The 15,487-nt window shown below is 32.6% G+C and overlaps 4 protein-coding genes across 4 annotated transcripts; 1 reads left to right on the top strand and 3 right to left on the bottom strand.

Moving 5' to 3' along the window:
* Window positions 1-203: 203 nt before the first annotated feature.
* Tsp_03359 (hypothetical protein) lies at window positions 204-829 on the bottom strand (the record flags this gene model as incomplete). Its single annotated transcript, XM_003379655.1, has 3 exons — window positions 657-829; window positions 379-427; window positions 204-215 (listed from the first exon to the last, which is right to left on the bottom strand). Coding segments are annotated over exons 1-3 (234 nt in total), but the record flags the coding sequence as incomplete, so codon positions are not given.
* A 5,143-nt stretch (window positions 830-5,972) lies between these two features.
* On the top strand, window positions 5,973-6,741 carry Tsp_03358 (conserved hypothetical protein). The gene is made up of 2 exons (XM_003379654.1): window positions 5,973-6,062; window positions 6,583-6,741. Exons 1-2 carry the CDS (start codon window positions 5,973-5,975, stop codon window positions 6,739-6,741), a joined length of 249 nt encoding a protein of 82 aa, XP_003379702.1.
* A 2,229-nt stretch (window positions 6,742-8,970) lies between these two features.
* Tsp_03357 (hypothetical protein) lies at window positions 8,971-10,677 on the bottom strand. The gene is made up of 3 exons (XM_003379653.1): window positions 10,543-10,677; window positions 10,039-10,176; window positions 8,971-9,234 (listed from the first exon to the last, which is right to left on the bottom strand). Exons 1-3 carry the CDS (start codon window positions 10,675-10,677, stop codon window positions 8,971-8,973), a joined length of 537 nt encoding a protein of 178 aa, XP_003379701.1.
* Window positions 10,678-12,224: 1,547 nt separating this feature from the next.
* Window positions 12,225-13,900, bottom strand: Tsp_03356 (putative proline dehydrogenase 2). The gene is made up of 4 exons (XM_003379652.1): window positions 13,531-13,900; window positions 13,121-13,404; window positions 12,514-13,062; window positions 12,225-12,326 (listed from the first exon to the last, which is right to left on the bottom strand). The coding sequence occupies exons 1-4, from the start codon at window positions 13,898-13,900 to the stop codon at window positions 12,225-12,227; spliced, it is 1,305 nt and encodes a 434-aa protein (XP_003379700.1).
* Between the last annotated feature and the right edge of the window lie 1,587 nt (window positions 13,901-15,487).

Genomic DNA, 15,487 nt, shown 5'->3' with positions numbered 1-15,487 from the left:
GTACTTACCTTTTATCCCTTACCTCCACGCTATCGTACTTACCTTTTATCCACTTACCTCCACGCTATCGTACTTACCTTCTATCCACTTACCTTTACGCTATCCACTTACTTTGACGCTACTTACCTGCATTACACATACCTCTACGCTGTGAAACCGTTACTCCACTTACCTCAACACCACCTTACCTGTATGCAAATTACTATCTTGCATTTCTATAAATGCAGATCTAAAATTAAAATTCACTTGAATTACCTATACAAGGACAAAAATGATTCTGAAATCAAGAACTGAAAATCAGTCGACTGACTTGAAAAATGAAAATAAAAACAAATGATAATGTATGATGTAATGTATGATGGATATACAAGGATAAACACAATGTAATGTGTATGTAGGATCTTTGTAGGATATACAAGATACAAATCTGTAAAATATACAATATTAGTCGTAATATACAGTTGATATGAAAAACACTATAAAAATTGAAGACGAATAACAGTTCACTTCACTGTTTTTTAAGTTTACAAAATTTGAAAAAAAAATGGAACTACTTACCTTATTCGATGGGGCAATCACGATGCGGCTCTCATATTCACGCACTTAAACATTAAAGCTTGCTTAATTCTTCCTTACCCTATGTGACAAGGACAAACATCGAAACCATAGGAAACGCAATTTGAGTGGCATCGGCTGCGACTAAACGGAAGAGCCAGTTTGCCAAGCGACATACTGGTTGTATTGATTTAACGTATTTGATTGCTGTCACAAATTCTTTCTTACTATTTGTGATAAGCAAAGGCACACTGGGACGGCTAGAAAACGCCATTATTTACAGGTGAACACTGGTTGGCATCAGGACAGGCCTCATGAGACGACATAATCCACAGCTATTATAAACAAAAACTACTTACTAATTTTTGTCATATTACATTGGAAGCGCACTGACAATACGTTGTAAGGATGTATATGAACGCTGCTCGACTGACTCAGAGAAATCTGCTACAATTACAATCAATTCCTTCTTACTCTTATGATAAGTGAAACTACACTAGAACAACCGGGAAGCGTCACTGCACCAACTTCAACTAACTCAGAGCGCTATCAGAAGAAATATCGTATTCCATTAACGTCAATGTAATGCTGTCGTGGATAAAATGTATACAATGCAATCAGGAGCAAATTCAATACTTACGGATGTTTGTGATGCCACATTTTGAACGAAGTGATGTGAACATGACTTATCACGGTGCTCAGAACAAATAAAACTCCATAAAAGCTCAGCTGATGACGTAATCTGTTATTAAAGATTTTACCAGATTGTACATATATCTAATACGCCCATCGTCTTGCTGTCTAATTCAACAAATTCAATACTTACTGTTTTTTGTCATATGTTTTTTGAACGCTATGTAAGCAACTCCAACAACCACTGTTCAACAACTTTTACCTGTCTTTACTGATAATAGATTGCATCTGGGCATTTTCAAAACGTAGCAAGGCGAATGTAATTTTCAATTCTTAAAAGAATTGAATAAAGAGCACCTAATCAATGATATCATATACATGATAATTTAATATTAATGCTGCAGTTAGAATGAAAGCAATGTAGCGCTAATGGCACTGCAACCTTCAACTTAAATTTAACAGAAAAATTCAAGTAAAAAGCAAGGCATATTCATCATGATGCATAGTTACCATATTCAGTTTTCAGAATTTGGTTGTTTCACATTCATTGATATGAATACATAATAATGAGAATTCTGAAAGAAAATTATATTAATACAGCCATCTCAAAATAAAAAACAAAAAATATGTACTACTTCGTCTTTAGCATCTGATATACCTAAAAGTTAGCAATAATAACATTAGAAAAGAGACCCGCCAGTTTCCATTCACCATACATGTAACATAACATGCACAGCATGCCACCACCAAAATATGAAATCCAACTTACCAGTCATTCATGGATGGTGTTGAAGAGCGGAATTATAGTTGACCACGTGCTAGATTGATAGCATTGCAATGAACTGCATAGCCTAATAAAATCGATGTGCTTAGTCAATTGTATAATAAGTAAATTATGCAAATGACTATTTACTTTGCCTCAGGAAGATCAACCTAATTTTCCATCAGTAATAGCGCAGTAAAATAAACATTACGAGCAACATTATGAAACGAGACGATGAAATTTATTACGTTTTTATTTACACACTTCCTATTACTACGCAATATTGCATTGTTATGCAAATTTCTTCCCTAAAATTACCTAAAACGTAAACTTATTAACATGAAGCATCGCAAATTACTAAAAATAAACGGAAATGCTATCACTGCGTATTTATGATGTTGTGTAATTTAGTTGCTTGAAAGTACAAGGTGATTCAATAATTTATATTTTATCAATGCGTTTCTTCTAATCAAAATTATATGGATAATAAAAAAATAGCTTCCATTGAAAATAGTTTCGAAAATAAAATACGTTTTCAGATTTATGGAAAATTAAAGTTGTCATGAAATTTTATGATAATAAGAACTGCGACAGAAATTTTATAAGATATAATTTATCTCAGCACAGAATTAACAAGTGCGCAGCGTAGACATAATGATGGTAAGCGGCTGCTCCAGTGGATATGCCGGTTGACAGCTCATCTAAACTTTTGTTTGCACCTTATGATTTATGACAAGATTGCAAACTTCGTTGAGCACTGCACCACTGCGCTTCATACACTGTAAGATAAACCTACTCGCAGAAATTCAGTAACTGAACGATTTGCAATGAATTCAAGAAACTTATGCAGGTGACAATTCTGCATTGCATTCTATGAAAAGAATAAAACAAAAGAATCAGAAGTAGCCTGGATTTGGTTATATTGCTAGTCGAGAGCAATTATGAGAAATTAGATTTATATGAGATAAAAACAGCTAAGTGCTGTTCATTCAGCTCGAAAAAAGGGTGGGCACTCTGTTAAGCTTAGTATTACTACGAGCTCAATGATGGGGATCATTAGAAAGGAAAGGAGGGCGGGACAGTACAGCAGAAAGGAATGAGTAAGAAGTTGAAGGATGGAGGAGGTGGAAGTTGAAGTGGTGGAAGTTATTTATCAATACTGACAACATTGATGGTCACTGAGGTATTTCCTCAATGATATAAAAAAGGGGCATCTGTATAAGTCAGTGCTATTGGCGGTACAATGACATAATAAAAACTTTAAGGAGTCATTTCAAAAATGAAGGGAACGTTACTGCCATTCTGAAAGTATCAAAGGTGGTAGTATAAAAGTGTTTTTTCTAGCTAACAGCAGCTTTCCTATGTCATGCTGAAACAATCCTGTGCACAATTTGATCAGTGACGAGCATTTAAGGGTGCGATTGTGCGACTGCAGTTTCCCGGGGACGGACATTTCCTTTAAACAATTGGACAAGTATGTTCCCTTAGCAATAAACATTACAGTGGACAGTAAAGATAATGCGGGAGGGGTTCAAATGCTATGTCAGAGTACTACTTTACAAATGGATTGTAAGGACTATTGAAAATTATAGCAAAATACACCATTAGTACTATTATATATTAGCTTGTCCGTAATAAAGTCTCGAATATTAGTTGAACATCATTACTGAAGCACAACGCGTTAGTTTCCATTCAAAAAGACTAAAATCAAACTACTAGGAAAAGCTTTATACGCGGGCATGTTTAGTGCAGTATGTCAAGAGAATGAAAGAAAACATTGTATGAAAAAATAGCAAATACGTAAAAATTCATACCTGTCAGCAGACCTGCCAGGAATGACGTATAAAGCAAACGTAGAACCAAACATTTACCAACTGATGTTCGTGGTTTCATCATATTTTCAGTCCAACAATCACAACGCATTTGTTGAACTGAAACATGAAAATGACCAAATAACGCAATGCAGTAAGTAATTAGACCGCCCTTCAGCAGCGAACATTTATTCTATAATGGAGTGCCCTCAATAAACAGAAATTTATATAAGGAACATTGCTACCGCATTTGAATGGCACAAAGTGCACGTAACAGAATGCCAACGGCAATGTTTACCATCACATTAGCATAAAGTTACTCTGCTGACCTAGAAATGCATGTATGCTTTGAAAACGTATAACAATGTAATGAGCCATTACCAAAGATTATAATAATTGCTGAACAACAACAAAATGCTGAATACGTTACATATAAAAGTCACTATATATCTCAAATAATATTATGGCGTAAATTAAGGAAGTATAAAATGGTGCCACACGTAAGTGAAGTTGCACTTGCACAATAATAATACTTTGCAATGTTCAGCGAAATTCATTCATTAATTTAAAGGAACTGATTGTTTAGTGAGCGTTTCATTCAGACTTTAATCAACCACTTTGAACAGAAGAGAAATGAATGCAAAAAAATAAAAATTGGCAAAACAACATTTACTGAGAACGCTAGCATAATGAATTGATAATTTAATGTAATGCACATGCAGTGTTAATTACTGAAAGTTGTGCATCACGGTTGTCGCGTTAGAAAATGTGGAATCGTTATCATTTTTATATTATAATATATGGCACGACAAAATATAGAGGCTAATTATAAAGCAGTTATTTATTATGCACTTCAAACGTTGCATCGCGCACTAATTCACATTCATTTCCTTGTACCAATGGAAAATACTGCGCTAACGTTTAAGAAAATGTTTTCCATTTTCCAATAATAACCAAGTCCATGGCAGATGAAAATTGGAACATACGAAAAAAAAATCGTTTTTATATAGTTTATTTGAATCAATTAAATAAATTTATAAAACATGGTGAGGCCTGACGGCACAATTCGTAGTAGTGAATTCGTCATGGAATTGCTGATTAAAGCCAGTGAATTGAGTAGTAAATGCTGATTTCCACCTCCTAGCTTTATACTCATTGCCAGTTTACATGGATTACAGCATCAACCTGCTGTAGAACATGTGCAGCTTGCCGTCTGTATTGATGATTTCACGAAAGTGCTTATATTTTGGTATTTTATTTTCAGCAATAATTCGTTTATAATATATTTATTTTCCTTTTAAAAATTTTAATAACTTAATACACTGCTGCTAAACGTAAACATGAAATTTATCACAAAATATATGTCTTCTTGATAAAGCATAATCTAGTTATGTCAAGCAATTATAAATTCAATATCCATTTTCAGCAATACGATGATGTCAATCAATTAAAAAATGCAACTTACACAAATCTCATCATTTGGAGAAACTTTTTTGAAGCCTACTGTTTTGTGACTTGCCTTTTTGAATAAAAATAACGATGTTTGAATAAATGGGAAAATTGTGAAAAATAAAAAAAGAAGAATTTGCTTTGGAAAGTGTTCGAAATCAATCTATGTAAGAAAAAAAACAAAAATTACAAAATAAATGAAAATCAAAAATTATTTTGACACAGGAAAGCAATTGCATACGTAAATTTTGCTGTTAATACTGGATTAATTCAAATTTCAGCCATGTAGGTTTGTCATGAACTTAATTAAACTATGGGATAACTTCAGTCTTTCGAAGTATCCCTAGCCCTGACTTTCAGAATTGGATTCCACGGGCAACCACATATCCCTTTTTTCTTTTTTTTCTTCTGCTTCGTTTAGTGTGCTATTTGCTACGTGTCGTCCTTGTTTTATTTTTTTTTGTGTCTTCATTTGTCATGTCTGTCAGAATACTAAATGTAGTATCAAAGATTTTCTCGTTTTATCACTTAGCAAAATTGAAATACTGAACAAACTATTTTTAATTAGATGAAATAACTGATTTGGAGTTAAAGATAGCGCTAGGAAAATGACTAAATACACAGTTACAACGAGAAAATGGAATACTTTCAATAATGAAAAGCTTACTTCAGTAATTACTTAACGACAAAACAGAAAAAGAGAACGTTTGACAACTTTTCCACTTGCCACCGAAGTTAAACAGGCAAGTTCATAGTCACTGATGATCATGCAATTTTCTATTGATCGTTATTTGCATAATGCAGCGCTAGAAATCAGTTTTAGTGGATTGGAAAACTTTCAAGATGAGGAAGTAATTCTAACCTAAAGCTGAGAAATTAGGAACATTGAAAATTAATGCAAAGCGAACCGTTAATACATCAAATGCGCAATATTAAATGGAATTCATTTCAATTTGCTTAGAGAAAGACTTCAAATGCACAGTTAATTCACTATTCAAAAATTCAGAAATGACCTTGGTATTTCAAATTCAGTCAAAATATAAACTATCTGTGGAAAAACACCATAACAAGAAAATTATTTTGCTGCTTTGCCAAAACTAACCAAACGAAATCAAATCTAAGCAAATGCTCTAACCAAATCGTAACATAATATGAAAAACCAAATGTACAGTTTTACAGCAAAAAATATCCTACTTATATATTAAATACTACAAACTTAGATTATTTAAATAAACTAAGGAATGTCAAATCAACAAATGTAATAAGTAACATCTTTCCAATTAAAAGTTAATTATCTAAAATTTCTGACACACGTAGAAAAATGGAATATTTTTTCAATAATTCAATTTCAATAAAACATAATAATTTCAGAATTCAGCGGCAACTCAACGCCATAATGAACTCAAAGAACGTTTTGCAACGCTACCAATTGCCACGTACGTGAAACAAACAAGCGAACCTTTATTTATGATAAAGCAGCGTTATGTCGATCGATATTTGCATAGTGCAGCGTTACAAACCGGTTTTTAGTGCATTGGAGATTCTAACTTAAGCCGTGATATAATACAAACAGAAGAAATGAACTGCAACATTGTAGCGATGAAGATGTATGAAAATTCAGAAATGACCTTGACATTTAGAATTCAATCAAAATATAAACTATATGATGCAAACGCCATAACAAGAATATTGATTTAAGCAAAACATGCTTTCGCATATCTGAATTTGAGATTTTAAAATTCAAAACTGACATTCATAAATAGATCTCATCGCAGGAAGGTTTTCACGAAAATAGTAGTATACTAACTGCGCGAGCTGACAAAATTAATCAGGCAAAAAAGTAATTTGCCAAATGCCTCTAATGATCTAAATTTTAAAAGTATAATATAAAGTGCTGATAAAGATAAATAACTTTCAGTATGAACAAGAATTTTTTCACAATTTACATAATAGAAAACTCTACGATTAGCTAATAGAAAACAGTACCTGCTTAGAGATATTCGACTTGTTCTGTTCACAATGAAATTTAATGCCAAACGCAAGTGCAAATTGAAAAATGGAACCTATTCCACAGCTATATCTACACGCCTGAGCTAACAACAAATTGGAATATCATTTTTTGATAGATCTCAACGTTGAACTACATATACGTGAAAATTCTGTTTCCAAGTTTTTCAATTTTTGTGCCTATTAAAAACAAAAAATGCTTAACTACTTAAATATACATCCATTCACAGGAAAATAGCATAAAAATGTTTTAATATTAAATTTTTACCTTGATACAGTTTGATTTACCAGCACTCCTGTCTCGCACCGCAGCAATTGATGTAAAATAACTCAAATGAAATATTGTTCATGTTTAAAACATTTGCCTTTCTCTGATTGGTCATTTATTGGGAACACTTTTTATCGGTGATTTGGCAATCAGCATACTGTAATTACGGAATTTTTAATTATTAGTTATATTTCAATGATTTTGTTTTCGCAGTATACTTTAACTTAATTTGAAAATAATATTTTTCTTTTCCAAATTTTAGTCGTTTGTTTTGCTATGTCTATTTCTGATTCTGATGTTTTAGAGACTGATGCAATTGCGTCATAAATGTTGAAGTTAATGTTTCTGTAACAATGACATCAACAATATAAACAGAAGAATGATGTTATTATTCTATTAAAATATGAATAGGGCGTCAACTGAATTTGAATACAATGCACAAGCATATCATCAAAAAATTATTCACATAAATTAATGAAGAGAAAAATATATTCTACTTGCTGCAGTACATGATAATAATGGAAAATTCTGTGTATTGTAAAATTTAAAAAAACAATATGTTTTTAAATTTTATTTTCAGTTTTGAAATGGTTTCTGGTTTTTGGTTTTTCTAGTGGTTTTTTATTTTTGTTTTGATGTTTGATGTTTTGATTGGTTGATTTATGTTTTGATGTTGATGTTGTTTTTTGATGTTACATGGATTTTTCGTCGTGCTGATTTGGTATACAGTAAAATGTTATTGCCTGATTTTGGTTTACGGTAGCTGACAACGTGGTCACGTGTTTTCTTATTCTTGGATAATGAAAGCTTTTAACCTGAACATTTGCATACAGACATCCTGTTCAATTTTAAGGAAATTGAAGAGGTTAATTTGAGTTGAGGGCGCACGAAGATACAATGCCGTAAACGAAAATCAGTAAATTATAATTACCTACCGGCTTTTTACTTGTTTATCTTATTCTGAGACAGAATGTAACCTGCAACCTGGGGTTAATCTATCGTTGAAGAAGTCGAAAGTCTAAAGATACATTTATAATATTAAATCATTTATCTTAGTAAATTGAAATATATGCAAAAGCGTATTTTCAATTTTTCAATAACAAGTTTTCAATTTTGAAGATTTTACGTTTAATATTTGTAAATACAATATTGATTATGATAATTAATTCATTTCAACCAGTCGAAATAAGAATGCACGCGTGGAAAAAATATTGCAAATAACAAACTCGTTTAATTATTACAACAATGAACAGATGAAATTTCTTTCGACATTTGTGGCACATCGATGGAAATTTTCATTTTCTGTTGAAGCTATATGTGAAAAATGGGAAAGAAATTCTGTTCTGCAAAGATATAAAATATCATGATGTACCATTTCATTCTATCACTGCAGCTCAACATATGCATATATCATATTATATTACAATATATTTATGTATCTAGAAATCAGATCTAAAAATGTTAAAACTTGAATGTTTCAACATTTATTCATTCAGGAACATTTCAATTTCCTCAACAGATAATTCTGGTAATTGCTCATCTGAACGTGAAACACCCAACATCTCTAAAAATTCCATTACTTCGTTTGCATCTTCAACCCATTGAATTTCATTGGCATCATTCCGCCAAACAGATCCGGAAATGTTTAAACTGTCTTCTAGTAAAGCCACTTCACGTTCAGTTTGGCACACAGAAACCAATGAACATTCGCCTAAGGTGGGATACTTGTCAAGCAATCCTTCTATGAGCTAAAATATTTCAGTTTTAAATAAAATTAGCACAACGTTAAGAAAATTAAAATACAGAAAAGTAACGAATATTCCATACTGAATATGTGATATTTTTATTTATATTCACATAATAATCAATTTTTCAGTCGAATAATAATTACTAAATACATAAATTACGGTCATCTTCCTAAACTTGTCTATCATGTATTTCTAATAACGCTTATAATGTTATCATAATTTGCTAAATGTAAAAATGAAACTTAAAAACAAAAGAACGAGAATTATACAATTTAGTTTATTTAATGCTACATTTAAATACAATTAGACTTTTTTTAAATTATCAATTACTAAACGCAATGAAAATTATCGCTGAAGTAGTGATCATCTTCCCAAATTCTGATACTTCTTTTACATTTGTATAACACTGAAGACCAAACATAAAATTCATCCACAGCAGAATATTATTACCCATCAGTGCAATGATAATTGCATATCATTTATATTTGGTCAGATTTAATTATGATCAAAATAAAACTGAAATAATGCAACATAGGCAAATTTTCATTGAAAACTTATTTTATCTACACTTTCTGCGGTACCCCTTCTGCTCGAAGATTTCACCCAACTAGATGAATGAATAAATTTTCAAAGCTAAATAATAAATATCTCAAAGATCCAATTTATAATATATCACATATACTAATTATATGATATGCATGTCCAGTAAACATTAAATTAAATTAAATTTAAATTAACCTCTCCAACGAGAGGATTATTTAAAAAAATAACTGAAAAAATGAATAAATAAAAAATATATTAAACCCTCGAGGTTTCTTCACTTTCGGTGCCAGTTTTTGTTTCATCACATTCCAAAGAGATCGGATGCAAAGGACACTGTGCCAGAGAGTCTGACGAAAATTGCTCGTTATCATTGCCACAGACTGGAATCTCTTTCTCAGCCTTAATAATAAGAAAACATTATGCTTCAAAGAACCATATTCTCTATAAAATGTGATAAAACAAAAAAAAACCCATGCGTTATCATTATTAAACGTGCTTTTAAAAACATGATTGGTGAAAAATAAAAATTGAATTAATTGCTCAGAAAACAGTTGTTGATGATAACAACAACCTTCATACTGTATGCAAGCGAGTGCACACGTAAACGGATAAGTGGATTTCAGCTTAAAACAAGGTTGTGCGTCGACAACAGTTATGAATTCTTTTTTTCAAATACTGAAATATTACATAATAATCAATAATTTGTCGAATAAATAAAAGATTTTCAAAAAATGAAGTAATTTTTTCTTAAAAAAGGAAGTTTACCTTGTTTAGTCCAATAATTTCACTGTCGTCATCAGAGGTTGCTAAATCGTCGTCAATTATCGCTGTCACTGCTGAACTGTCGCTATCATCATCGTTTTCAACGTTGGCCTTACTTTCTTTGGGAACGTTTTCCATTTTCAACCAACAAATAGAACTAAAAATATTACAAAATTTACAATGAAAATATGAATAGAATAAGAATGATAAAATTTTTCGATGAGGTGAAAATTGCGATAAATGCGAAGAGAAAAAGAAATAAACTGATGAAAAATGAAATTTTTATCAAAAAATAATATATACGAAGAATAGAAATAAAAATGTAAGGGGGAAAAATATGAAAGCGCTGGTTGAAGTTGAATCAAAAAACAAATTATAATAATTGTAAGAGAGAGAGAGAGAAAACAGACAACTCGTCGCCGCAACGTCAGCTCGAAAGACAGACGCCGAATATGAGCGCGACTTGCTTAAATACGCGAGCAGTCATGCAGTCGGGTCGCCACTGTTGGCGTGTGCAAAATCTCCGTTACCGGGGCTAGCTGCTCCACTTTAAAGCAATAAGCAACCAAGAAAATCAATATTCTTCGACAAAACAAGAAGATGAATACGAAGAAGAAGATGATGATGAAATAGAACAACAGGCTCATAACAATTACGAATTAAAATACCGACATACATAAACAAAGGATTATGGAAATATTTTGAAAAAAATATAATAAATTTGAAATTATTTTCAAAAACAACAAATCGCATTAACATAAGCAACAAGCTTGATCGTTCGTCAAAATGAAGAAGAAAATTCAAGGAAATGGCGAAAACATTTTACAACCTGTGCCGCTGCATTTGTACTAATGTTTACGTCAATGTTATCAAAATTTGTTAAATGTAAAAATGAAGCGTAAGAACTTTTACAGATTAATTTACATTTTTACAGAATTTTACAACTTTACCAAACCAAGCTAAAAAATTATAAAAATTTTAAAATAAAAAGCTAATAAACAAATTCGTAAAATAATAGACGAAACATACAGATGAAGCGAAAATATGGATTGGAGACGCGAATTAAAAAACAACAAACAAACAAATGAAGCTATTACGTGTTTTTCTTGCTTTTCGTTCAATTTGCATGACAATATGCCTAGACTAGACTCGTTGTTCCACTGGATTCAAGTGGGATTAGATGAATTTTCGCAAACGCTCAACGTTGCGTACGGTGATTGGTCGTTCTGTACAAGTGAAGGTCAGATGAACAGCCTATAGGCAACGAGACAGCCAACCAGTCAGCTAGTCAACAAGCCGCCTTGCTGTAGCTTTTCTTGAATCGAACGTACAAATTTAACTGTTCGAATACGGAACTGCTTTCAATTGTCGTAAAATTAATCAATTTTATTCTACAATCAAAAAATATGAAACGAAAATTACAAATAAAAAAATATTGATTTAAATCACGTGATATTTAAAAAATAAAATATAACCTACTGGAATAAGGAAAGGAGAAAAGGTTTTTTTTCAATTTTTAAAAGTGAAAAAACAATAAGCGCCGTTTTAATTCGTGCTTCATTAAATTGTATTCAAATTGGGTTTTTTCCATAACGCCACTGTTCTCTTGGGCCCTGCGCAACAAGTAAGGCAACACTTCGCCCACTGGACCAAACGGTAAATACTTGTAAACCAAAAATCCGGCGTCAGCTAGTGGAAAGGAAATCTGATCGCACATGCCGTACAATTGACCAAACGAAATATTGTCGGCCCATTTGGATGTTGGTCGAGTGGAATGGAGTTGCAAGCTTTTCAAATTGGCCAACAAATGTTTGACAGATTGTTCGTTGTGAGTGGCGCAAATTAGATGCACTTTGCCAATTTGACGCGAGCTAATCTCCTTCAAAAATAACAAAAAAAACAAAATTAAAATTATCAATAAACAATAATAATATAAAAAAACAGTTGAATTAAAATTATGCGTTTTTTTCGAACCTTGATCAACAGATCAAGAATATTATCATAAGTTTCATTCGTGAGATCGTAAGTGTCGTTTATTGGACTGGGGTAGCCGAGCAGTCGGGCACGTTGCCTTTCGTGCTCCATGTAAGCACCGCGTACAAGTTTCGTGCCGATCACGCATTGCCAGCGTCTGGCCAACTGAAGGGCGTTGGCGACCAGCTTGTTAGCTTGCTTCAAATAAGCTTGATAAGTGATGAACACGACCGGTTCGTTCTTGCAATATTTCCTCATCAATTCCAACGACAAAATGTTCGTCATTGGCAAAAAATACGACTGTTCCGCGTCGACGACAACGCGAACATTTCTCCTCACTGCGTGGTCGACAATTTCATTCAACCGTCTGACCATAGCTTCGTATTTCCATTGCAAATTTTCATCGTCCAACATACCGCAATCTGCTAGCATCATCCGCTTGATGCATTTCCAAGCGTCGACTCGGTCCAATATACCGTACGGGTAGAAGTCGACCGAACCGTCGTCAGTTTTGCGCAAATTATCCAACCACTTGTTGTACAACTCTGCCTGAATACATAAAACATTGTAACAATAATTAATAATTGATAAACAAATTTATGCATACTGTCAACTGGTGGTCTCCGCATCTGAGATTATTGTTATTAGGGTTGTTGAGGTTGAATTTGTCAGCGGCGATTGGTGATACCAACAGATTTTCCCACGGAAGTCCAGTTGTACGTTCGACCATGGTCAGCGTCCGAGTCCAACTGTCGCTCAGCGTCAAAAGCATCTTGGGACAACCGAGCGACGTGAGCTTGATGGCGACCATTTGCAGTGGATCGTTCAAACTGGCCAACGCGTCAATGCAGCCGATCAACGTCTTCAACGTGCACTCTTCAACGCTTCCGTCTGTAAAATTTGTTTATGTCCACTTCTCATTTGAAGAAGAAAAAGCAGAATAAAATTTTACAAAAATGTAAAACTTCAACTGAAAAAAACAATTAATTAAACAGCAATCAAAAAGAAAAAAAATACCCGAATCATTGTCGAGCGTCTGTTCAAAGCAGTAGTCCAAAAGTGATCGCACATTTTTCGCCTTCAATCGCTTCACGGTTTCGACGGCGTCATGCAAATTTTCACCGGCCACAAAGTGGCCATAAAATGTCGCCTTCATCAGACTGTTGGAAATATGGTCCCCGAAAGTCCATCTCAAAATTTTGAATAAATCCTCGCCACGGTCGAGCACCATTTTCGTCGAGCAGAGCTTCAGTACGGCCATTGAACGCAACAATTGTATTTTCGTTTTATGACCGAACGCGATTTTTGAATCGTCAAATTTCACCTCTCCCACTGTTCCATTTCTTTTCAGTCCACCATTGGACAACACTGCGAACGTTCTGCGCATATTTTTGCATATTTTTGAAAAATATTCCAACTTAACCGAACCGCTTGACATCTATGGTTATTTATGAACAAAATTTGAAAAAATTAAAATAAAAAACTTCATCTTTTTCATTTTTTAATTATAATTCTGCTGATATGTTCAGCGTTGAAAGGTTTGCTCAAAATACATAATCAATTTTCGAGTAAATCCCATTATTATTTGAAAAAGCAAACTGGCCTACAGATTTACTGTCATTCTGTTCAATGTAGCCCATATTAATGAAAAATAAATAATACATGCATAAAATAATGTTAAAACGTTTTTTAAGATTTTTTTCCATTTAATGCTTAATTAGAAAAAAGCGGTTTCTTTGAAATTGAACATTGTCATTTTATTATAAAGCATTTCCACATTCCATTATACACAAAGTCCCATTCCAACTCACACTTACTGATACAGTAAGCAATAAATCGTGAATATCAACATTTCAAATTATCGTATTGCTCGTTTACTGTCAGATTTCTGAAAATAAACTAAGCAAAAACTGATTACAAAATAAATCATTTCGAAATACGCATGAAAGTGCCACTATAACTATAAATTGAATAAAATGATAAAAAAAGAAAATAATTAAAATGTTAATTTTTCAACATGCCAACCAATCGTGCATTTGTCATGCAACAAACAAATGTGTGCAAAAATGTGCGCATCTGTCTTTTTTACTAACCAAATAAAAAGTCATGTTCGTTGAAAGTTGAAAATTGACACAATGTTACGTTTTTTCGGCTTGATATGAATGTTGTAAAAATTGTTGAACCTAAAAAGTTGCAAAAACTGCGCATAAATAATTGTAATTACAACTTGAAAAAAATGGATTTCATCCGTGTAAAAGCAGTGCCAAAAATTTTTGAAAATATCAAAAGAAAAAATTTATTTTTTTCAAAATATATGACAATATTTCAATTTCATCAAATTACTGACGCTGATTCAGCAGTTTCACCACTTCCAAGGATCTACACCATTCGGAATATTCTTTTTTGCCATCAGCCCTGATTTGTTCTTATAACCTGATAAGATCGTTTCCCAGTGTGTCCAGTAGCAGTAGACTGCAAAAATGAACAATCAAACTATACTGCTTAATTTCATCAAACACAACTTCCTATCAAAAAAAAGCTTACTTATAAATATTGAGACACCAACTGCCGGTATGAATCGTTTTTGATTGTCTATAAAATTTTTCATGAAATATGAAAAAGAAAATGTCGCCATGTTATAAGTGAAATTTCAGTTGGCAATCGATTTCAGCTTATTGTTTTGTTTGAATTTTTTTGTGCGATTCCAGTCAAGATATATCAATCCGCCGCTTGCAAACGGAAATAGAATAGCCCACTTGAATTTTCGAATGCTCTGCAAGAACATAAAATGTTAAATTTCAAAGCAATTTTCACTCTACCAACATACAGTACTAATCATGGATGATAAAGGTCCTCAGTCATACTGTGATAAATTTAACAATTCAAATAAAAATAAGCAGAATAATATTGCAAATTTAATATAATACAGAAATTTTAAAATTTCTAAACAAAATTCCTTCAAATTTCGAACATT

Source organism: Trichinella spiralis (assembly GCF_000181795.1).
Source record: "Trichinella spiralis strain ISS 195 chromosome Unknown Scfld2, whole genome shotgun sequence".
NCBI classification, from domain to species: domain Eukaryota; kingdom Metazoa; phylum Nematoda; class Enoplea; order Trichinellida; family Trichinellidae; genus Trichinella; species Trichinella spiralis.
This window is presented reverse-complemented; position numbering and strand designations above follow the sequence as displayed.